At 36.4% G+C, this 25,951-nt stretch overlaps 1 protein-coding gene and 2 long non-coding RNA genes across 7 annotated transcripts in view; 2 read left to right on the plus strand and 1 right to left on the minus strand.

The window, feature by feature from the left end:
• Window positions 1–23,804, plus strand: part of LOC134199175 (uncharacterized) — a 45,895-nt gene extending 22,091 nt beyond the window's left edge. For all 3 annotated transcript variants that reach the window (XR_009973548.1, XR_009973546.1, XR_009973547.1), the window contains one exon: window positions 23,663–23,804. This is a non-coding gene — a long non-coding RNA (uncharacterized LOC134199175). The remainder of the gene's footprint in view (window positions 1–23,662) is intronic.
• LOC105841828 (fibroblast growth factor 16) overlaps window positions 1–25,951 on the minus strand; it is a 304,854-nt gene that overhangs the window by 10,426 nt on the left and 268,477 nt on the right. For all 3 annotated transcript variants that reach the window (XM_038011895.2, XM_038011896.2, XM_038011897.2), the window contains one exon: window positions 23,641–23,744. In XM_038011895.2, the coding sequence (XP_037867823.1) occupies window positions 23,641–23,744 (104 nt within the window). The remainder of the gene's footprint in view (window positions 1–23,640; window positions 23,745–25,951) is intronic.
• On the plus strand, window positions 3,956–6,713 carry LOC134199176 (uncharacterized). Its single transcript, XR_009973549.1, has 2 exons — window positions 3,956–4,020; window positions 6,125–6,713. It is a non-coding gene; the product is annotated as an uncharacterized LOC134199176 (long non-coding RNA).

Raw genomic sequence — 25,951 nt, forward strand, 5'->3', positions numbered from 1 at the left:
CGTTTCGGCTTGTAGGGTGGGGCAGCCGTTGTAACTATACTGAGACCTTAGAACTTATATCTCAAATATAGACCTCAAATTTCCAAAGTGAGTAGAGGCATTAAGGTTCTGATATCGATGTGTTTCAGTGGGTGTTTAATATCAGATGGATCGTTCGCCAATCTAAGAAATAAAAAAAGAGGAAAATCTTATCTGTGCGCGCTAACAAAACGCCCTACCACCGATATAATTACGCAAAACTTGTAAACGTAAACATAACATAGAAAGTTCAGAATTTATTACTTGAGAAACTTTGTTTGTAGGTCGAATAAAATAGTTATAAACAAATTGATAAGATTTGTTTACGTATACATTTCGTGGATTGCGCCGACGGATACAGATCTGATCTCGAGTTTTATTAATGACTATCAACAATTTTAATATCTATATATTAATACGTGAAGCAAAAACTTTGTATCCCTTTTTACGAAAATTGCGCGGATGGAGGAATATAAAATTTTGCACACTTATAGAGAATATAGAGAAGAAGTGCACAATGCTAATTTTTTTTTTAAAATAATGCATAAAAGATACATTAAATCAATAAAGAAAACATTACACACACTACATACCATGTATTTGACGCACACATGCATGCATCCTATTTGTTGTCGACGGCTGTGGTCAAATTGAGAATAGATTAAATACATATTGTTTGTCTTTATTAATATATTTTTATAGTGAAGTCTTGGCGAAAGTTGTGATTATAGAAGTATAAAATATAATCATAATAGTGTACAAACTTACAATTCCAATTAATTATAGTCGAATTTCGACTATTGCAGGACCTCTAGTACCGCTAATTGTTTCATCAGATGGACTAAATTTTTCTTGTTACATCACTGAATTACTCGAAATAAAACATGCACATACATTGTGTCGAAATAGCTTAGGCGTGCTCAACTTGGCATTATTGGTTCGTGGTAAAAATAGAGATGTTGCTTTTGAGGAATTTATGCGAATTCTAAAAATGTTCTAATATCGATTTTTTTTTCATTTTCGAATAAAACAAGAACGACACATTTCAATGCAATAATTGATATGTTTTGCACGATTTTATGCGCGAATCTATGTACAGATACATACACTGTTCGGTGATATATTACCCAAAACCTTTGTCAGTATAATTCGCGTGACGTGTTAACTTTATTTCCACAAATCCTTAGTGCACGATCAACAACCTCGTCACCCGATGCATTCATAACATTAACATTTCATTGATTTACTTAATACTAGTGGCCCCGCAGTAGTCGAGATTCGACTATAATTAATTGAAATTATAACTTTAAACATTATTATGGTTCTCTTGTCAAACACTATTATATTTCGATAATATTATCACAGTATTCGCCAAAACTGCACTGTAGATCAATAACAATAAAGACAAACAATATTAATCTATTTTCAATTCGACCACTGACTTTAAACAATAAAAAAAAGTTTCCCAATTGACAGCAAGCAAAGAGTATATTTTTATCTATGTGTTGTGTTAAATACATGGTAGTGTGTGTAATGTTTCCTTTATTGATTTAAAGTATCTATTATGCATTATATTAATAAAATATTAGCATTGTGCACTCCTTCTCTATATTCTCTATAAGTGTGAGAAATTTCATACTCCTCCGTCCGCGCAATTTTCGTAAAAAGGGGTACAAAGTTTTTGCTTCACGTATTAATATATAATTATATAGATTTTAACAATAAACATTTTTAAGCAACATAATCTTTAAATAACAAACTCACATTGCACCCTACATACACCCTAATGAATAAGTCGCTAAATAAAATAACGATTTCGAATATTAGCATAGATTTTCTAATCTATAGATCGTGCCAACCTGCGGGTCAAACACTTTAGAGTCGTGAATTATCGATGCAGATGATCGTAGCGATAGTTGCCCCGCACTAGCGCGGCCGCGGCTATCGCCTACCATCTTTATAGGATAGAGGCGCATCCCTTGCGGTTCACGTATCTTCTGTTAGGATATTATGACGAAATTAAATTTTACTGGCTTTGTTTCTAGTAGAATTATGACCCCACTAATAAGAGTTTTTTTCACACTCTGACTTTTGAATTTATTAAGGTCAATTCGTAGCGCCCCGGAATGTTTTTCGTTTCTAAGTTTGAAACGATTTGATGATAAATCTATGTTAATCTGTTCACAGGAAATGATAAAAAAAAAAAAAAAACAATAAGTATTAATATTTGTTAAGTACTAATAAGGTACCACCAGTTGCTTAACCAGTCGCGAATTAACCATAGAGTTCGGCTCGAAGGAACAGAATCAATACCGTTGAGACTTCGAGGACGTCTCAAAGGATTTTTTTATTTTTTATTTATTAGATCAGTGGACGAGCTCACAGTTCACCTGGTGTTAAGTAGTTGCCGGAGCCCATAGAAATCTACAACATAAATGCCGCCACCTATCTTGAGATATAAGTTCTAAGGTCTCAGTATAGTTATAAGGGCTGCCCCACCTTTCAAACCGAAACGCATTACTGCTTCACGGCGGAAATAGGCAGGGCTGTGGTACCTACCCGCGCGGACTCACAAGAGGGCCTACCACCAGTAACTACGCAAATTATAACTTTGCGGGTTTGATTATTATTACACGACGTTATTGCTTCACCGTGGGAGTCAATCGTGAACATTGGTTAAGTACGTATTACATTAGAAAAATTCGTATCCGCCAGCGGGATTCGAACACCGTTACATCGCTAATACGAATGCACCGAACGTCTTATCCCTTAGGCCGCGACGACTTCGCAGACTTTTGCTTTTTTAAATGTGTTCATTGAGCGTATCGTCGCTACGTTCTGACTGCACCAGACACCCACGGCCCTACGATAATGGAGTCGGTACATTTATCACCCCGCATAAACATGTACCCGACACGGACATAGGCCGGTACCAGTTTATTCAGCTTCCGTACTTCCTCGACAAGAGAAATGCATTAAAGTTTAATGCCGAGAGCGTTGGTTCGTTATTTGGTGACTTTTGTTTTTGTGCAGCGAAATATCTATAGAGTACGATGTGAAATCAATCAAATCGATATGTTTTTAATCGAAAAGCCCGCGAGGCACGCTGTGCATTGTGAATAGGTGTTTTTAATACGCTTTTATTAGCTTTTTTTTATTTATTACTTAGATGGGTGGACGAGCTCACAGCCCACCTGGTGCTCAGTGGCTACTGGAGCCCATAGATATCTACAACGTAAATGCGCCACCCACCTTGAGATATAAGTTCTACGGTCTCAGTATGGTTACAACGGCTGCCCCGCTCTTCAAACCGAAACGCATTACTGCTTCACGGCAAAAATAGGCAAGGTGGTGGTACCTACCCTTGTGAGTCCAAGAGGTCCTACCACCAGTAAAAAAGAAGAAGAAAAAACAAATTAAAAAAGAAAATCGACTCTAACAAGGCAAAATGATATCAATTGAATATTATTAATTATTAAGAATAACTCCAAATCAACTAGTCAAATCTTGGTAAAAATTTAATTGGGACTACATGAGAAGCATCAGCTTCCAAATAAAATACAATATAATTTTCAAAATCAGTTCACCCAAACACCAAACAGAGTTCCGTTTTTGATAGCCCCCTAATTTAAAAAAACGGTTAATAACTCATATTTCTGTCATTATAAATTCTGGCTAACGGGTAAAGTGGTCGGTCATGGAATTGCAATTTCAACCCGCGAGTTCAAAAACGTGTGGCTACATTCATGCTCTATGGTTTTAGGAAACGCTGCATGCAACATCGAATAAGTTTGATCGACCAAAAAAAAAGTATAAATAGAGTATAAATTAGAATAGACGCTACAAATTTTAAAAACTCTAAAACCATAGACTAAAATATCTTACCGGCAACCACAGTTATCGAGTGAAACCCGCGACATTATGCTACTCTGTACAACATAAATCGCGCGGATCTAGTCTTTCCTAATTGACATATTTATTGCATTGTAAATAACTCCCGATGTAAGTAAATTATTGTACATTTCTAAATTAACTTTTACTTTGAATATTATCCCTTTAGAGTTTTTAAATGGTCCATTTGTTTTTACGGAACACGTACCTACTAATTTATTTCGATCACGAATCTGCGGCCATGTTGTCTAAGTTTGACGTTTGAAAGACGCCTTACACTTTTTGTGTTCTGTGTTAAACACGACACAGCTATCGCAATTATTCGGTTGAAATACGCGCCACGTAGATTTTATTCAATAGCTTGAGTGCGTAGACGATCTCACGGCGCTTGTGTTAGTGGCCCATTGACATCATATGTTGACAAAGAGGTCGACGTGCAACTTAACCCATGCATCAGCCCGCTGAGTTTCTCGACGGATCTTCTCAGCGGGTCGCGATTCCGATTCGATAGTAGATTCATTCGCGAAGCAGCCGCTCTTGAGTTGTTAGGTCTCCTGCGGAGGCCTCTGCTCGCCCACCTGTCCTGGTGAAACTGGAAAGGCCTCCGGGCCACCAGTAATCTTTCAATTATAAAAAAAAATCATATGCTGCTGCTACTTGGTATGTGAAGAAGACCGATTTTAAACATTTGATTTCGCTAAAGTGTTTTCTTTTTGCCTACCTATCTGACAGTAGCGTCGTGGTATCTTGACTTCGTCCTGCCAGATAGGCAAAGGATAGGGGGCTTATCTTAAAGGAGTTTATCATAGAAATAATAATCTCGAGTCCTTGTCTTTTTTACCTAATATTAAATTTAAATACTATTGTTGTGCATATCTGCGTTAGTTAACTTTTTGTATAAAAGATCGATTCGTGCTACATCCAACTTCAGCCAAAATTTAGCAACATTGTAAAGTAACCTAATGAATTAGTTAATTTCCAAGAAACTATAGATCGGAATAGATAAAGAGATTGATGATACCGACATATCACGTTTCTTGGTATTCTTTATGGGATCCATCAAAGATTCCTAATAGGTGGAATTAAACAGAGCCATATTTAGACAAAAGACCTGAGAATAAAATTTGCAAACCCCCTCGCTTCCAAAAAAGGGTATGGCATATAATATTATTTAGATTTGGCATTGCTGAGCAACGGTAGTTACTCACCAACAGTTGAGCCGTATGCTCGTGTGCCTGGAAAGGCAAATAAAAACAAAAAAAATAATTCTATATAGTTGTTTGTAATTATATCATGCAAAAAATACTAAACGGATTTGAGGTAATTCTGCAAAAACATTGTTGATTATTATATGGATTTTTATATTTAAACCTCATGTTAATCATGACAAATTAACCCCGGAAACACTTACTTAACGTTCGTATTCCGTCAACGTGATAAAAAGTGCTATTAATTATATTTTTACCTTCTTTTTTTTATTGCTTAGATGGCTGTACGAGCTCGCAGTCCACTTGGTGTTAAGTGGTTACTCGCGCTCATAGACATCTACAACGTAAATACGCCACCCGTCTTGAGATATAAGTTGTAAGGTCTCAGTATAGTTACCACGGCTGCCCCACCCTTCAAATCGAAACGCATTACTGCTTCACGGCAGAAATAGGCAGGACGGTGGTACTGTTACGGGGTGGGTCGAGGAGCTCTTTTTAAAAAAGGACACGGTGACTGGCACGGAGTTTATTTTATTAAAGAAGTAGTACAAATGATGTGTGTTTCCGCTACTCAAGCCAAATCTGTTCTGCCGCGCTTTAGCAATATATCGTCTTTATATAGAGACAATGCATATAAGAATGCCGTAGTCGGCATTATTATTTATTACGTTATTATTGAGGGGCATATGTAACAGTACCTACCCGTGCGGACTCACAAGAGGTCCTACTACCACCCGTAAAAAACCTCCCATAACTTAGTCCGTGCCTGTCCACTAAAATCTTTAATATTTGTGGCCTGTTACATCTGTCGTCTGCGAATCTAGTGTCAATTTATTCGACATCGGCGCTTTTGTGTCGGCGCTCGAAATGGCCAACCACAACGCGTCCAATTAAGGGACAAAATTAACATTAATCTAAGTTCTGTCGATTCCGAAATTGTTAAATTATTATCGTCTAAATCGTTCACCGTTTGGGCTTTCGGTTGATTTGGTATTTATTTATTTCAGACTAGCTGATCCGGCAGACTTCGTAGTGCCTCAATCGATAAATAAAAGACCTAAACTTTGTAAAAAATAAATTTAAAACAAACAAAAGGAATCCGTCCGACGGGGGACACATCAAAGGAAGAACAAAATTGTTATTTTTATTTAATCCCTAGCATTTTCATATTTATCTACCTTTTAAACCTTCTCTGGACTTCCACAAATAATTCAAGACCAAAATTAGCCAAATCGGTCCAGCCGCTCTCGAGTTTTAGCGAGACTAACGAACAGCAACTCATTTATATATATATAGATATTACATCTATGTTACTCGTACATTCATTAAAAATAATATTTCACATAGAATATATTATATAAAATAACAATAAGTTGCGAATAAAATTAAAATTGATGTCATAAAAGATACAAAGAAATATTCAAAACTACCTTAACTTATACTGCAATAAACTTATAAGTTTAGTATTACTTAAGCCGGCTTTGAATGTAATGTGACGTATTTAATGTAAATGTAATGTAATTTTAGTAATTTTTTTTCTTTTTTATTTGGTTTCCGCGATTCCTACATATTATTAAAACTACTTTTACAACATAATCTCATGTTTATGATTACCGTGGTTTTACCGAAGAATCAACTAAATCTTTTGAAACAATTTCGAAAGCAAATTCTAATGATAACTCCCAATGCTGTATCGTTACGAGGTACCATTCTTCATGGCGATAAGCAAATTGGGTGCGCGCCGATATTCTCATGCCCAAACGTTTAATGTAAATCATAGACTAGCCTGGTGGTAGGACCTCTTGTGAGTCCGCACGGGTGGGTACCACCTCCCTGCCTATTTCAGCCGTGAAGCAGTAATGCGTTTCGGTTTGAAGGGTGGGGCAGCCGTTGTAACTATACTTGAGACCTTAGAACTTATATCTCGAGGTGGGTGGCGCATTTACGTTGTAGATGTTTATGGGCTCCAGTAACCACTTAACACCAGGTGGGCTGTGAGCTCGTCCACCCATCTAAGCAATAAATAAAAAAGGTAGCCTGACGTGTATTATTAGCACTGTTAATGACATTAGTGACGGTTAAGATTCAAACGGCCAGTCTTCTAATATAAGTTAAATCGTTATTTTTTTCATTGAGTTTAAATTTGTTTATTCCGCGATAAGGAAGAATAATGAAAGGTTAATGTTTAAAAGGTTAACATTAACTACAGACAAACCGAATTAATAGTTAGTTGTAACACGCACTGACATTTAAACGATTTTATTGCCAGAATAAATAAAATGAAAACATTAATTTGGCAAACGTATAATTAGATAATGTAGACTTAATAATTATACGTTGTTGTGAGAACTTCAAACAATGGTTTTTGTTTGATGTCTAGACGGTTAGCCTTTGTATCTATTGTCGATCTATCTATTTAAGAGGTTTTTGGCAGAAAAGAAAAAAACATATGGATGGTGGGGCGTGTTGTGAGACCACCGGGATAGATATCTCCGTCTTGCCTATTTTGCCATCGAAAGAGGCATACATTCTGATTAGAAGGGTCTGATGTCTCCAGATCAGCATCCATGTATTGAGGACCTAGTAACCTCTTAAAACTAGGACGTTTAAGAGACGATGAAAAAGACAAGATCTTCCACCGTTATATTGCTTGATAGACCGGACCGGCGGTCCTAATAAAAAAAATGTTGAACGAAGGATTACTGATATCCTGGAAGCCCTTTCAGTTTCACTAGTGCAGGTGGGCGAGCACGGGCTCAGCCAGGAGGGAGACCTGGATTTGTTGTTCAGAGCTTGTACATATACAAATTTGTATTGAAAATGTCATCGGGGGAGGGGGGGGGGGGGGGTACATGGATTTGTTGTTCAGAGCTTGTATATATACAAACTTGCATAGAAAAGGTCATCTGTCAAATTTAAGTATCACTCAAATATCCTGTGTTCACTACGGTATTAAAAAAAAGAGGAAAGTCTAAATTAAAATGAATTAAGTATACTAGGACTTTTTGGCGGGAACACGAGGAGTGAAGTTGTGTAATTTGTTTTATTTTGTCTATTTAGTGTTTCTTCAGGTTTAAATGTGTAATAACGGTGGTTTATTAACTGTTTTAACTGTTTAATATCTGTGAAAGTGTACAAATGCGGGAAAATGAAACAAAGCCGCTGAGCGTAACTTCTCGGGATCCTCCAAAAAGTCCACTGAAAAAGTCTCAGTAAATGACCACCGTTTTACTGAGATTATATTTCATCCCATATCAACTGATCTCATTTCATTGAATTTCATCCCAGTTGATTAATATCTCAAATTAATGATCTTCATTTCATTTCAATTCATATTGTCATTTTCCATAAAAATATCCCATATTATATCATCTCATCACATTTCATTTCATGCAATGTTTCATATTAATCAACTTCATTTCATTTCATAGTATCATATTACACAAAAAGAAAAAAAAATGGTTGGGCTGTATGGTATGATACCTTTGCCTTTCCATTTGGAAAAATAAAACTACTACTGGTACTACTTGAGTATACTAAAAAAAAATCAAACAAATTCAAAATGGCCACTGCAGAAATATGGCGCGTCTCATATTTTATATCTTAACGATACAAAACAAAAAACAAAAAAAACTTTTATTCTCTTTTAAAACAAAAGATATAAAAAGGGAATGAAGAGATAAAATGTTTATGATCGGATAGGATGTGATTGTCGCCGTGGCGCGCTGTTTATGGTTGTTTAATAGCTACAGTATTAGGTTAGCTTACTTTGGTTTCATTTATAAACCTGAGAGACTACTTAATGATATAGGGTAGGTCTTCATTCTATTTTTATTTAAAAAAAATTATTGCGTTGATGGATGAACGAGCTATCACAGCCCCCTAGTGTTATGTGGTTACTGGAACCCATAGACATCTATAACGTAAATGTCGCCACCCACCTTGAGATATTAGTTCCAAGGTCTCAGTATAGTTACACCGACTGCCCCACCCTTCAAACCGAAACGCGTTACTGCTTCACGGCATAAATAGGCAGGGCGGTGGTACCTACCCATGCGGACTCACAAGAGGTCCTACCACCAGTGAAGAATTCTAATTCTAGTTGTAATTAAAATTTTACCTTATTGTTCGAGTAATAAACAAGTATCCTGTTAATATTTTTGCAGTACAATTTTTCATTGAAAATTGCTGATTGAAATAATTACTAATGAAAATGAAACAATGATCGTTAAGTCACCGAGTTTCTCGCCGGATCTTCTCAGTGGGTCGCGTTTCCGATCCGGCGGTAGATTCTGCGAGCACTGCTCTTGCTAGGGCTAGTGTTAGCAATTCTCTGAGGTTGAGCCCGTGAGCTCACCTATCCGTCTGAACGTAGTTAGAATAGCCCCTTGGGTTACCAACGATTAGGTAGGGGAAAAAAAAGAGAATTAATTTATTTTTATTGTGACATCAAAAAAATCGATTTTTATTAAAAACTAGCTGACCCGGCAGACTTCGTTGTGCCTCAATCGACAAATAAAAGACCTAAGCTTTAGTGTAAAATAAACTTTAAACAAACAAAAGAAAACAAAAGAAAATTGTTATTTTGTATTTAATTCCAAGCATTTTCATATTTATCTACGTTTTAAACCTTCTCTGGACTTCCACAAACAATTTAAGACCAAAATTAGCCAAATCGGTGCAGCCGTTCGGCCAGAGTTTTAGCGAGACTAACGAACAGCAATACATTTTTATAATTTAAAATAGATATATTTTTATATATACAGATAAATAGATAAATAGATAGATTAACAAATTAAAACCGTTGAGCAGGCTCAAAAATTTACAAACAAAATCTTGTTTCCGACAAGTAATAACTCTTCATTAAAACATAATAACGCCATGTATCCAAAAAACCAAACATACATAATACGACTTATTACATTTTATAATAAGTTGCTATTTAAAAACTAAGCCGTCTCTATTCCTTTAACTAATCGATCGAGCGATACGAATATTAAAAAAAAAACCTAAAAAAATAAAATCGATATCATTATATGAATCATTATAAAATTTATATTGACTTTGTAATCTCATAATCTAGGGGGAGAGAGAGAGAGAGAGTCGTTAAATTTTATCCCTTCGATATTACACAGGGAATCATTTACGTGTTTTATGTAGGTATGTTTTTTTTAATCTGTTCTATGTTCTCTCCTTAGGTGATAATTAAGTTGTGTATTTATTCTACACTAGAGGTCCCGCAGTAGTCGAAATTCGACTATAACTAATTGGGATTGTAAGTTTGTACACTATTATGATTGTATTTTATACTTCTATAATCACAAATTTCGCCAAGACTACACTATAAAAAATATTAACACAGACAAACAATATAAGTCTATTCTCAATTTGACAGCAGACGTCAAGAACAAAAGTTTGATAATAAATAGTATACACGCATGCGTGTGTGCGTCAAATACATGGTATGTAGTGTGTGTAATGTTTTCTTTATTGATTTAATGTGTCTTTTGTGCATTATTTAAAAAAAATATTAGCATTGTGCACTTCTTCTCTATATTCTCTATAAGTTTGGAAAATTTCATGCTCCGCCGCCCGCGCAATTTTCGTAAAAAGGGATACAAAGTTTTTGCTTCACGTATTAATATATAGATAAGATTATAGAGTTTTTTTTTTAATAATATTTTTATGTGTTAATTTAGATACGTCTTAAAATTTATATGAAATACTTATATAGCATGATGTTAGGATATGCAGCTCCAATTGCACACAGGCAGTAAAGTAAAGGCTAAAGAAATACGATGAAAAGGGTGTTCGGTATCTGTCTTTGGTAATGACCAAGGACCCTGTATAAGAGAATGTCAGTCCAAATATTTTACATGATTCGTTTTTTTTTAAATAGCGTTATTATAGGGTGTTGATCGGATGTTTAGCGGTTATCCGAGCGGTCGGCAATCACTTTGAACAGGTAGGTCAAAGCATCAATGCCATTGCTGTTACCACCATAATACTTCAACAGGACCGCTAGCTTAAGATAACTAAAAAAATATAATATCGGTAGTGTTTAAAATAATAAATAGCGCGAACTAAACTTCAACTAACACGTAAGGATGTATAAATCTATATATATATATATATATAAAAGAAAGTCGTGTTAGTTACACTATTTATAACTCAAGAACGGCTGAACTGATTTGGCTGAAAATTGGTGAGGAGTTAGCTTAGAACCAGGAGAAGGACATAGGATACTTTTTATCACGTTTCCATGGGAAGTGACATAAAACGTGGTATAACAAAACGCAACTGATATGGAATAAAAAAACGCAACTGACAGCTAAACATAATATATTCTATGGTTAATTAAAGTAGAATTTTGAAGTTGACCGGTTGATGTGTTTGAAACAAACCGTGTGGCGGAACAAAGTTCGCCGGGTCCACTAGTAAGTAATAGTTTTAGTATATACGTATATGTCATGCAATTCAATTGAGTTTTTATTTATTGCATAGATGGGTAGACGAGCTCATAGCCCGCCTGGTGTTAAGTGTCTCAGTATAGTTACAACGGCTGCCCCACCTTTCAAACCGAAACGAATTACTGCTCCACGGCAGAAATAGGCTGGGTGGTGGTACCTACCCGTGCGGACTCACAAGAGCTCCTACCACCAGTAATTACGCAAATTATAATTTCGCGGGTTTGATTTTAACTACACGATGATATTTCTTCACCGTGGAAGTCAATCGTGAACATTTGTTAAGTACGTATTTCATTAGAAAAATTGGTACCCGCCTGCGAGATTTGAACAGCGGTGCATCGCTAAATACGAATGCTCCGGACTTCTTATCCATGAGGCCAGGACGACTTCAAACTTCACAAACGGCTTCAAATCGTCGGACTCCGGACGTCGCCTGCTACAATACCACTATTACGGGCTACTAAACTAATACACTTAACACCAGAAGAATCGTCAGCTATCCATACGGGCTCATCATAGGCCGTACAAAAGCTTTTGATTAGAAAAGCTATACAATTTGTAAGTAAATAATAATAAAAAAAATGTTAAAATTTATGATTCATATAATACAATCTCAGGTGGCTTTATTTCGTAGTGTCTGTAACAAGCGGCGCACCCCTATATGATATAACCATAAATTACAAGCACCCCCGAACAAATGGAGAAGATTAATAAAAAGCGTCATATTAAAACATAAACTCGGATAAACAATAATAAATAATATGTAAAATACAATAACAAACATTTATTTTTGTGTAATTTATGTGTTTTCTTGTCACGTTTAACACTTTTTTTCGCGTCTTTCGAGCGTCTTTTTTTGTTGTGGCAACACTTTAAGCGCCCCGGGAGCGCGCGTCATAACCCTTTGGCCCGTGGAATCTTCTATAGCCTTTTGTGGGCAAAAAATCATTAGGCAGTAGGTACAGGTGCCCTCTGTCTCAATCATAGATTTAGAGCTGAACACATACGGAATTCGATTTATCGAATTCTATAGTTGTTACGCCTAATGTAACATTAATCGATTTTAATTAAAATGTTTTAGAGATTACACAAAACTGAATTGACATAATTATTAATTAGTTTTTTTTTCTTCGATAAATTGACAACGTAAAACTTACAACAAGTTTATGATCCACAAATTGCAATGGGATTTTAACGTTGTACACGGTATGTAGAAAGCTAATAAACCCACAAATGTCAAACCAACTTAATAATATGAAATCGGAATTTATTCGTGTTCCAATTTAAAATATCAAACACGGCCGCGCTCTATTAGCCCCGAGTACCGGGTGTTGCCGTATTTAAAATCCACATTATTAATCCTATTCGTCCATTATCGGTTTATTCCATTTAAAAATCCTATTGTTGTCAAAGTGGCATCCTATTGTCAAGATAATAGGGTATATAAATCGTTTGTTTTATGTCCCTGCGAGAGGTTCGATTGCTTAAATCGAACGACACCGATTACTATGGATCCTGTTTATTGTTTGTTGGTTGATGTTCATCGATGACCATGACCACAGCAACACTGACGCTTACCAAGCCTTATTTGGTGAAGGCCAATTCATATCACCAAGGTTATTGTTGTCGGATTGTCGATAATCCCATTGTCACGGACCGTTTGGAACCTCTGGGTATGCGGAGGGACTTCGGTTCCCTCTGTATGTTGTACCGCATGTTCCATGGAGAATGCTCTGAGGAATTGTTTGAGATGATACCTTCATCTCGTTTTTACCATCGCACCGCCCACCACCGGAGTAGAGTTCATCTGTACTACTTGGAGCCACTGCGATCATCCACAGTGCGTTTCCAGAGGTATTTTTGGCCACGTACCATCCAGCTATGGAATGAGCTCCCCTCCACGGTGCTCCCGAGCGCTATGACATGTCCTTCTTCAAACGAGGCTTATGGAGAGTATTAAGCGGTAGGCAGCGGCTTGGCTCTGCCCCTGGCATTGCTGAAGTCCATGGGCGAGGGTAACCACTCACCATGAGGTGGGCCATATGCTCGTCTGCCTATAAGGGCAATAAAAAAAAAAGGTTACACTGGAAGGGACCTCAATTCAAACCTCAAAACGTTTTGGGAAAAGCAAAACGTACACCGCTCCGCCTTCTATTTTTTTTTTTCTTTCTGTTGTTGGTAATCAAGATATGACGATCGCTTAAGCGATTGAAATTGTTTTGTTTATAAGAATTAAAACCCCTAATAAACGTCTCCAAATATGTATTTTAGTGTAGGCTAACAAAAGGCTTTTCGTTGTCTTTTAGTGATGCGATTTTGAAATGCCCTAATACGCTATTCAGTGCCAATGATGTCACTACTTCTAAATATTCTACAAGTAATTAGGGATTTACGTTTGTAGATATATCAGACGTTTAATTACTCATTAAAAATATCAATCGCAAACAGATCAGATTACGGTTTAGTGTCTTGAATGAAGTGAAAATGTTTTGAAGAGTTGAAATCAGTATACAGATGATCAGGTTTTTGAGAGGAGCAATCTTGCTTAAGTAAGACAAGTGCAGTTACATAAGACAAGACAAGTAAGTTAAGTACATCGCTAACATTCATACTGCCAGCCCTGAACACACGCTGCTAATAGATGTGGTAATTGTCGAAATATTTCCGTACCGTCTCAAACTAATCAGACCAGAATCCAGTTAAGCTTAAATTTGATTTTGCTCTGTTCTTCTTGATTTTCGCCGTGTGCTCTTTAATTTTTACCAATATGTGTCTCTTTGTTTGTCTCATGTATGAAACCCTAGGCGGGCTTCGGATAGCCTGCCGACCGAGAGGACTGGTGGTCGTGGCGCCGACAACCGCCAGTCCGGCGTCCCGAGGGGGAGGGTGATGGGAGAGATGTGCTCCGCACTAAACGCTTCACTTTCCCCCCTTTGCCTTTTCATGAGTTCTGTCTCATGCGAGGTTTGGATGCTGGTTGTTGAGCGACAGGAGGTTTTAGTCGGTTCAACTCCGACATGCTCTGCCCTCCATCCCCAGTGGAGGGCGGAAGTCCGGTGATTTCCTCCTCACAATAAAAAAAATATGTATGAAACCCCACAGTCCAGTTTATATAGAACAGGATATTGCAAAGGTATTCTACATGTAAGAGATCTTACATACTGGCTAAGTTTCTTGTGTGGCTAATTTTACGGACGCACGTTTAAAATGTGTAGGCCAATCTAGTCTTTAACGGCGTTGATTTAAGGCAGATATGCTCGAACCCGTTCCACTGTAGTTCCGTTTTGTTTGAGGTGGTGACGACAAGGGAATTTCAGATTTAGCTTAATATATGAATCCTTCTATCAGCTTTGAAGCATTGAAATTCAAAATTATTTTAGTATTCATTGAAGGGCAAAGGGTTCCTCAGATCCTCCATTCCCGATCGTGCGGACAGAATGGAAAGCAGTCGACAACGCCCAAAGCACATCATTTCGGATCCTTCCGATCCACTAATGATGCTTTTAGATATCTAAAGCACCGGTCATTGTAAATTAACCCACAGACACAGCCCACTGAGTTTCTCGCCGGATCTTCTCAGTGAGCCGCGTTTCCGATCCGGTGGTAGATTCTGCGAAGCACGGCTCTTGCTAGGGTTCGTGTTAGCAGCGTCGTCAGGTTTGAGCCCCGTGAGCTCATCTACTAGTTAAGGTCACGCTGAAATAGCCTCTCAAGGCTATCAGCATACGTAGGCAAAGAAAAGGTTCCTCAGTATGAAACAAGAGAACATTTTGTATTAGAGAGTATTAAATGAAGATAGAAGAGGCTATGATTGCGACTACAAACGCAGGAGACCACAGCATGTTGCAATTCAGGTTAGAAGCCAGCATGAGTAGGTACCCCTGCTTTGTGCATTTCTGCCGCGAAATATTTCTGCGTTAGCAGCTGACGGCGGTGTTCGCGTTGTGACGTCATCGATGACGTCAACGCATCCCGTCAAACTTATCACGCGTCATTATCTTATTACACGACCGAACCCATCGTCTTAGCTATGTGGGACTGTATATCATATATTATTATACATCAGATAACATATCAGATCGCTGTGAAATTACAACCATTTTAAACATAGTAATTATCCTAGTTAAATATTACCCAACCTAATGTCAAGTCCAGTGTTGCTATATTAACAAAAAAAATAAATGCATTAACTAAATACACGAAGCGCCAGGGCGTAGAGAAGGAAATACTCAGAGACAAGCGTCGCTTAATCCATAATGATTGGGGCGGCTCCCACGGTCCACCGGTAAATTAAAGATGGCGATACATTTAGATAATAAAAGTAATGTTTCCGCTAAATGCCACGATTATATTTACAATCGTAAACATGGTTATAGTTTTTATTGCACTTGTAATTATAATGTTGATTTTCTATCTGTAGTTTTATGGTTTTAAATACGCATGTGTTTGTGTGTAGGTTAGGAACGTAATTTTTAAGGTTTTCAACTAAAGAAAACATGTCTAATATTATGTGTTTTCGCGGTAATTTTGGGGATAATCTGTTTATAGAAAAAACAGGGTGTAGTTATTGTTTTTAGATTCAACCTCTCATTCTATATACAGCGGGTTTGCTTTTTGGAATATTATTATATATTATTATTTTCAAATATGTATATTTATATAGATAAATAGGACTGAAAATTAACTGTTACGGCTTTTCTAAATATACGCAATTGCGACTAAGATAACTGAACAGCATTTAAGAAATTACCTAAAGCGAACTAGAAAAAAACAGAAATGCACTCAATGTGACCTGTAACCTTAAAGAATCCAGTCGTTTGAAAAGTTGATATTTTTAAGAGGAAGTCCTGACGCACAGATTATTTTAGTGATGGATGATTTCTAACTTCACTGGACGCAATCTGTGCCCGGATTGTTTTGAGCACGAAAACCAGATTCCAACGGTTATTCGGAAGCTTTCATAAAATAAGTACTTTTTAAGATTCGATAACTTGTTTTTAATCTTCTTTATTGCTTAGATGGGTGGACGAGCTTGAGACATAAGTTCTAAGGCCTCAGTGTAGTTACAACGGCTGCCCCACCCTTCAAACCGAAACGCATTACTAGAAATAGGTTGGGTGGTGGTACCTACCCGTGCGGACTCACAAGAGGCCCTACAACGAGTCAAGTTTAATTTAATTGTCTTTTTTTACTTAGCTTAACACTTTATTATTTCGATTTTGTTATAAATTAAAATATGTTTTACACAATATCAAATAATAAAGTATTTTTCACTTCTTGTCTATACTAATATTATAAAGAGGAAAGATTTGTTTGTTTGTTTGTATTGAATAGGCTCCGAAACTACTGAACCGATTTGAAAAATTCCTTCACTGTTTGGAAGCTACAGTATTCCTGAGTGACATAGGCTACAATCTTTTTTGAAAAAAATTAGGGATCTGTACTAAAACTCCAATAATGTAACCCAAGGTGTAAAAAAATTACCTAAAATATTCTTTATATCGCATGCCCTGCGAAAACTATTGATGATAATATAGGTACTACGACTTTGTAGAACACATTGTTATTTACAAAAAGTGTCGCTACAGCATTTATGTCTAACTATTATAGCTATGTCGCAATAAGTGTTCTTTTATTTAAAAATATAAAACAATGTCAAATGTCGCTGAAATATTTGTTAAAGGCCCGAGCGGAGCCGGAGCGAGCCGCTTGTCTTTAATACAATAGCTACGAATTTTATACAATAACTTACGAATTGTGTGTGTACTTAGAATATAGTAGACAGCGTTATTAATTATTACATACGAAACAGTCAAAATTTCAAATATCGTGTAGGTATTTAGAATATTTAGACAGCACTTAACTTTTTTTAAATGTTGAAAGCGCTTTTGTTGAGAGTTTATAGTAGAATTTCAAAACAATTCAAGACGTTCCCTTTTCTCTTTTGTCTTTGTGGCATCAAAGGAGCGAAATATTCAGCGCTTTGTTATCAAAGAGACGAAGTGCCTTTGATGTAAGCACTAGTTTAAATTTGAAAATAAGCACGCTATATTTTAATTTTGAATCTACAAAATAGAATGTATTATCATAATCGAATCACTATTGTGCGAATTTGTAAAAAAAAACCAGGGAAATAAGAGCTTTTTACGGATAGATACCACAATGGTACCTACTTTAGCCACGAAGCAATAACAGATTAGCAGATTTCAATTTCCTGTCCCAAGTTGGATGACGGCATTTACGTTGTGATGCCCATAGGCTCTAGCAATTTAATAGCAGTTGGGTGCTGAGACCGTCTGCTAATCTTGAACAAAAAAAAAGAATTACCAAAGTAAATTAATCAAACATGGCCGATGACAGAAACATTTGGCGCCAAAATTTGACATAAAATAAATAGTTTTTCATTTCGAACGAATCACTGAAGTAGGAAACCTATGGAAATGAAACGTCAACAAAAAATTCGTGCCACTGTGACGTCATCTGGCCACAAAACATGGCGGTTTTAGTGCTGCCCAGAAGATTTTAATGTTAGTAGGTTTTATCGATAAACGTTCTTGGCTTATTTTATTTTAAATATTGTTGAGTATGAATGTATTTGTAGAATTTATACTTTAATAGGAATTAAGTATATTGTTATGTGCAAAGATGATGTGATTTAGATATTATGTGAAATCTAAGACGAGTTCGTGCTTCAAATTTTCCAAGTAAACGATATGACGATTTTTAAAATTTGCTACACTGATTTTATAAAGTTGTCGTTTGCCGCAAAACATAGTACAGTACCATCAGCCCATTTCTAGCATGCTGAATGTTATCGTATTTTGAGTACGTGTTTTTCTTAGACTATTACAATCTATTTTAATTGTTTTGCTGACTCTAAAGTCCGTAACAGACTACCGCAGTGCACCTCAAGGAAGGTGCACCGCACCATTTGAATCACTCTCACCTGAGAGTGATTCAAATTTTAAACTTATCAAGGGACCGCCTGATAAAAAAAACACCTACAGAACATTTATTCGTTAATGAAATTACAAACGTCATTCCTTGTGACTTCCTCTCTAAAATCACTTAATTAATAAATATTTAACGAATTTACAACAGTGTTTTACTCACTGCGGAATAAAACTATTTTATTTAAATAGTTCCGAAGAGATTTTGTCGGTAGCCTTTTTCCCGAAATATCTAAACAGAATGTCTAAATTTGTTTTGATGACATATTTTAAAGAGGTATTTATGATTAGTGTCATGATGAATAGATTCCGACCGAAAAATGGTGTCCGATATTTCGGACTCAAATATATTATTAAGTATATAATCTATGTTTCGGATGAGGGCTCCATAATGAATTTAAATATATATAGATAATAGTTTTGGGGCATCGACCTTCTTGAGATCCTATAAAATATGTTTTAATTATTATTTTTGTATATTTTAAGCATGATAAAATTAGAAAATTTATATAAGCAATCATATTAAATCGATATCAAAGTCAATAAATAATGTACAACCCAAAACAGACGGCCGAACTGACGTGACAATGACATTTGGCGCGCTAAGCATGGCGGATTTTCGGCCTCATTAGACGGAGACGGAGACATTTACGTATATTCATGTTTCATTTTATGTACGCACTGAAATACTGTTATATTGTTTTCCTGCGAGTTAAAATGCTGAGTAAGAACGAGATAGATATATGTTTATGTGTGTGCCTTCAAAATGGGTGCTATTTATATAAGCAATTGTACGTATAGAACAATATGTCGTGTCCCTACTATATAGGTCTATGGAACGAATCTATGGCAACGTCAAAAAGTTTAATCAAAAGCCAAGAATACACGGTCGAGAATGACGCCACGCCATTGTGATGACAAATCGATCGTTCGCGCGCGTTAATGAAACGAACTTCTGATTAATGGTGTGAGCTTGCCCTTATCGGCGTGTGTGTTAACGTCTAATGGGAGCACCCCCGAATGTTTTAGGGTTGAAACCCTTCATTTTGATGTGAACATAACGTATGCCTTTTTCATGACACTAATAAATGACAAAAGCGATTTCAAAATTTGGATAATGATTTTTATTTTCAATCAAGTAATTTATGGAGTAAAATCTTTTTAGACAATACCGAATAATAAACTTATTTCAACAGTAAATCTTTAAAAGAGCTTATACGACGACTGATTCTCGGATTTCTCAACTAAATTATTAATATTCCCGTTAGTTTTTATAAATATATACCGTGTAAATTTCAAAAACATTCTAAATTATTTGTAAGCGTCACATCAATAGTTTTCAACGCAATAAATGTCACAAGATTCGAACGAATCTGCATACGATAAGACCTTGTACTATGTAAAAAAAAAAAAACGATTTTATTTATTGTTGACACTCAGCTGTACCTATCCGCTATGGAAACTATCTATGGACATTATGCAAATTATATTTGTCTAGTTTAAATATAATGAAAACAAAGGTAAGTGTATCGAATAGAATATGCATTATGACCTCTATTTGAATGATATTGAGACTTATCGGATTGGTGTAACATTTGTCATGAGCTTCGCTACGAGTCTATCAGTTCATATTTCTAATCATACCTTCAAAATTTATCCCTTAAATAATTGACTGACGTAAAAAAAAACCGATGTTGTGTTGACATAAATATTTATATATATGAAATTAAAATTACACAACCCTAACAGCCCAAAGGACAAAAGTAATGTGATCCAGATAATTCAATCATTAATTCGTCGAAATCCTTTTACGCGGAGGCGCGAGTGTGTCCCGGCCTTACGATTAACGGCCCGACGACTTCGATACAAACGGTCACAAATAATTTTTCAAATTCAAATTCTATTTTCAAACTCAACGTGTTCCTTTTTTTTGTTTCTTTTATTCTTCAAATATGATTCTTATTACGAATTGTTTTAAGTTAACTAAGTTATAAAGGTAGTATGAATCACGTTTTTGAGGAGGTTTTTAGATATTACTATTACGCGTTATTACGGCACCTTTAAACGCCCCACTGTCGACTGCAAGTGCAAGTGACACGAACCCATAAATGAATAGTGTTTATATATTTTTTACCATTTTAAATAACTTTAAGCTTTAGGAAATAAGCAGATCGTTTTTTTCATGTTTGATTTGTGTGTTAATAACAGACTTTGACATCGACGTAATAAATAATGGAGGTCTCAACATACCCTTCGAAATTGAAAGGCTTTTATACAGCCTCCCATACCTTTTAGAGGAGAGAAATTTCCAAAAATCCTTCGGGCGCTCACTACGTAAAAGGCATCAAGTCCAACAACTTCAAATTTATGACCCTGACGGCTCAGGGTATCTACTGCTGAATGAGTCGGTCAGGACAAGTAAATATATGTATAAAAGATCTTCTTCTTTTTCTCCACCTTATCCCACTAGGTGGGGTCGGCACACCTAATTCTTCTCTTCCATTTTCATCTATCAGCCGTCATCTCAACACTCACTTCTCTCTCTCTCATATCGTCATTCACACACTCCATCCATGTCTTGTTTGGTCAACCTCTTCCCCCTCTACCTTGCACTACCATTTCCATATCACATGCATCTTCTCTCTACGCATCACATATCCATACCACGCTAAATATATGTATAAAAGATATTGCCGAATTTTTTTTTCAAGAAAAACCCGCACAGGAATCTAACCGACCTCCCGTAGTACAGTAATCACGTTCGCTACACTATTGCTATCAGAACACGGTGCCCGGTTTGTCGATCAATCATCTCGCCCTCAACCCTATTAATAACATCAAAACATTTCTTAAGTACCGACACTGGCCCGAAACAAAACAGTTGCTTCTAATCTCGATAATAAATCGCTTATTGTTGATGGTTACGGTAAACAGTACCGAAAATGAAAATGTCTGTTGACCACACGTCAACGCTGGCCATCTTAACATCAACAAAACGTAATATGTTCATCTCATTATATGAGTCGTCTATTATCAAAGGTGGCAATCTGTGCATTTGGACAAAAAAATATTATTGATATGTCAATACAGATTGATTTGAATATAATCGTCTCCTTCAAAGAAAACGGTTCAAAACCTGCATTAAATAAAGGTTAATACTTAACCTGTTAATTATTTAAGATGTCGTTCAGAAGAGTTTTGTGACTGGCAATGGAATACAAAGTCAATAATTCGTTTTTCTGCTTTACCAATAATTGTCCAAAAGTCACATTGCCGGCTTTGATAATAGTCGACTCATATAGAAGAATCATCCATATGCTAATCACTTTAAAAATGTTAGCCACAAATTAGGAGATTCGAATTACCTATCGTATATTAGGATAAGTTTTTCGATCACAGAAATAACCATTAAATATTACGGTTTAAATGTCACTTTTCTCAAAAGAAATCCTTATATACGATATAACGGTTGGTATTGTGTGCCAGTTAGAACGGTAGTTATTTTTATTGTATATATTTATTTTGTATTCCAAGTAAAACGTGTAGATCTTGTGCCAATTGTACGATAAAGGATTTTCACCTTTACTACTCAAAAAACAAAAGTAGTTATGGCCTTGTTTCCCTGCCGTCGTTTATGGACTTTGTCAAGGAAGTGGAGAAGAAAGACCTGGGGAAATACCGATAGAAATAATTCCAGTTTTTAATGGTGCTTGGCAATTAGAACGTGGTGATTATTAGAGAAACGAATGAGTTTTGGCCTGATGATGAGCATTGAGATGATAAAAATTTACTATTGTGTGGAAATCTAAAAATCTACTTCCGCACTGGGTCTTACGTTTAATGTACTAAAAACCTAAACTCAATCGATCGAACGATTTAATAACCAACAAACTGTATTGTTGGATTAAATAATAATAGGAATAAAAGACAAATAATCTATATATATATAAAAATGAATTGCTGTTCGTTATTCTCGCTAAATTTTTATTTATATTATTTATATACAATATTGGGCCGACGACCTATTGAGGTTCGAGGGGATCCGCTGGATGCAGGCAGCGCAGGGCCGGTCTTTGTGGCGAGGCTTGGGGGAGGCCTATGTCCAGCAGTGGACGTCCATGGGCTGATAGAATAGAAAAAAAATTCTCGCTAAAACTCGAGAACGGCCGGACCGATTTGGCTAATTTTGGTCTTGAATTATTTGTGTTCAGAGAAGGTTCAAAAGGTAGATAAATATTTAAATGCTCGAAATTAAATAAAAATAACAATTTTGTTTTTTCTTTGATGTGTCCCCCGTCGCGTCGGACGGATTCCTTTTGTTGTTTTAAGTTTATTTTATACAATAGTTTAGGTCTTTTATTTATCGATTGAGGCACTACGAAGTTTGCCGGATCAGCTATATAGTTAGGAATAAAAGACAGTGCGGAAAAGATTCGTGGCTCTCTTACAATGTGATGCGGGCGCGTCAGAAGTTTCTGTTGGTTCAACTCGGTATGGTTTGCAAGTCTACTTCACTTTTCGATTTGTTCCTTGAGCTTATATTAAACCAATAATAATAGGTCTCAATTTAGAATTCCCTGTGTTATAGATACCAGAGTCTGACATACTTATATACATTTAAATATATACATATATAATAAACACCCAAATAAAGAGCAAAAAAACCCCGTTCATCACACAATGTTTTCCCGATGTGGGAAACGAACCCACGACCCTTCAGCACAACAGTCAAGGCAGCTAGCTGCTGCATCACCGAGTCAGTTATTAAATTTAATTATTATAAATTGTATTTAAAAGATAATGTCTGTTAATAAAAAATCATTCTTAATGAATGTTTATTGACAACCCTTTCAAGGGAGTAATTGTTATTTGCTTAAAAACATTTTTTTATTGCTTAGATGGGTGGACGAGCTCACAGCCCACCTGGTGTTAAGTGGTTACTGGAGCCCATAGACATCTACAACGCAAATGCGTCACCCACCTTGAGATATAAGTTCTAAGTCTGAAATATAGTTACAACGGCTGCCCCACCCTTCAAACTGAAACGCATTACTGCTTCACGGCAGAAATTACATATGTTTTTATGAATATTATGGTACTTACATTAGCGTACTGAAATCCACAGGTGTCCATGCAGAGGTAGAGGCAAGTGGAGACCCCCTGGATCGTGAGGTGGCCGGGCTTGTACGTTGCACGCTGCAGTATAGCTGAAACAATAATAAGGTTTTGAAAAAAAAAAGATGACTAATTAAATAAATAAAAAAAAATTGCCTTTTTTTCCTACCTATGCTGATAGCCTTGAGAGGCTATTTCAGCGTCACCCTAACGTGTGTAGGTGAGCTCACGGGGCTAAAACCGGAGTGTTGCTAACACTGACCCTAGCAAGAGCAGTGCTTCGCAGAATCTACCACTGGATCGGAAACGCGACCCACTGAGAAGATCCGGCGAGAAACTCAGTGGGCTCACAAACCTTACGTGTTCATTGACGCTACTAACCACGATTAACATAACGCGCTATTTTCTCAACAAACTGCTTATTTCCAATAATTGTCGCGTATCGCACTTCGACAGCCCACTGAGTTTCTCGCCGGATCTTCCCAGTGGGTCGCGTTTCCGATCCGGTTGTAGATTCTGCCAAGCACTGCTCTTGCTAGGGCCAGTGATAGCAACACTCCCGGTTTGAGTCCCGTGAGCTCACCTACTAGTTCAGTGAATCTAGAATAACCCCTCGAGGTTACTAGAATAGGTAGGAAAAAAAAGCACTTCGATTAAACGTAAAAATAACTCTAAAAGTCTTCGCTTACATCCCATATATCATTTTTATGACGCTGATGTCTGAGCGAGACAACCTGATGCTTGCTTGGGTCGATGCCATGATAATCTTTCGACTGTTTATTGTCCAAATTGCTAAATAGTTTAATGATAATCAATCTTTAACTCAAATGTAATAATGCTTACGAGTCATCCAAATCAACGATAAATTCAAAGCTCCAACAACGTTGTTGGTATAAATAATATCGCCGTCTCCGGATCCAGAGATGGCGCTAGTGTTACGGTTCCATTTCTATTTCGCTTTGGACTGTCTTGATAATTTGAATTGACTTTTATGATTTTTTTTAGTATAAATAATGATCAAACATATATTAAATTAGGTACTTCAATCTATATATATATAAATGAATTGCTGTTCGTTAGTCTCGCTAAAACTCGATAACGGCTGGACCGATTTGGCTAATTTTGGTCTTGGATTATTTGTGGAAGTCCAGAGAAGGTTCAAAAGGTAAATAAATATGAAAATGCTCGGAATTAAATAAAAATGTAATAACAATTTTGTTTTTCCTTTGATATCCCCCCCGTCGGACGCATTCCTTTTGTTTGATTTAAGTTTATTTTATATAAAAGTTTAGGTCTTATATTTATCGATTGAGGCACTACGAAGTCTGCCAGGTCAGCTAGTCACTTATAAATTACGTTTATTTCAAATTGTTATTTTGGCTATCAGATAGACATCGCAGGCCTTGCAATTAAAATTTAACTTGACATAGAAAAATTGGGTTGTCATTTTAAATGTACTATTTTAATTTGTAAATAAATTGTGATTTAACAATAACGAAATCATTTGTAAATCTATTCACACTTTCACATGCTTCATATATAAATATAAGTATCAAACGGTAGCGAGTCAGCCCTATTATATTTGTAAGCCACTGGCAGAACTAAAATTCAGCTTTTAGCCTTTTACAGCCGGACCTAACTGGTGCTAACGTTAACACCTGGCTTCTGAATAAACTTGACTCACAATGTCTGTACTCTAACATACTGTTCAAGTGTGACGTCAAAAGACACGTGGAAAGTTTTGAACTTCGCCACTAGGGTTGATAGGTAAATAAAGGCACAGTCATCTGACAATGTCCAGGGTGAGGGCTTATGATGAGAGAACAAACGAGGTATAGGGGCGGAAGACGAGCCTGAAGGGTGGCACAGTGTAAAAATCAACAATGGCGAACCTATGTAAAATTAATAAGGTTAAAACAGAATATATAGTAGACAGCGGCTTGGCTCTGCCCCTGGCATTGTTGAAGTCCATTAGCGACGGTAACCACTTACCATCAGGCACCACAATTAGACGCGCGGCTCACCCCATAAAAACAAAAAAAACCTACCTACCATGACTTATTTAATTTCCCGATAATCTCACAGCAAAGTTGCTTTCTTTTTACTTCTGGAATTGAGAATTCGGTATCGGTAAATTTCGGTAATAAAATCCTGCCTAAACATCTTAAAATACGAACTAATAAACTCAACATAGCGTAAGTTTAAGTTGAAACCCGTAGTCCGGGCTTTTGTGTGTAAATTGTAGATTATTATGTAAGCTACGTTATAATCTTCAAACGCCTGTTTGTATTTATTGTCC

This window comes from Bombyx mori, chromosome 7 (assembly GCF_030269925.1).
Source record: "Bombyx mori chromosome 7, ASM3026992v2".
In the NCBI taxonomy this organism is placed as follows: Eukaryota; Metazoa; Arthropoda; class Insecta; order Lepidoptera; family Bombycidae; genus Bombyx; species Bombyx mori.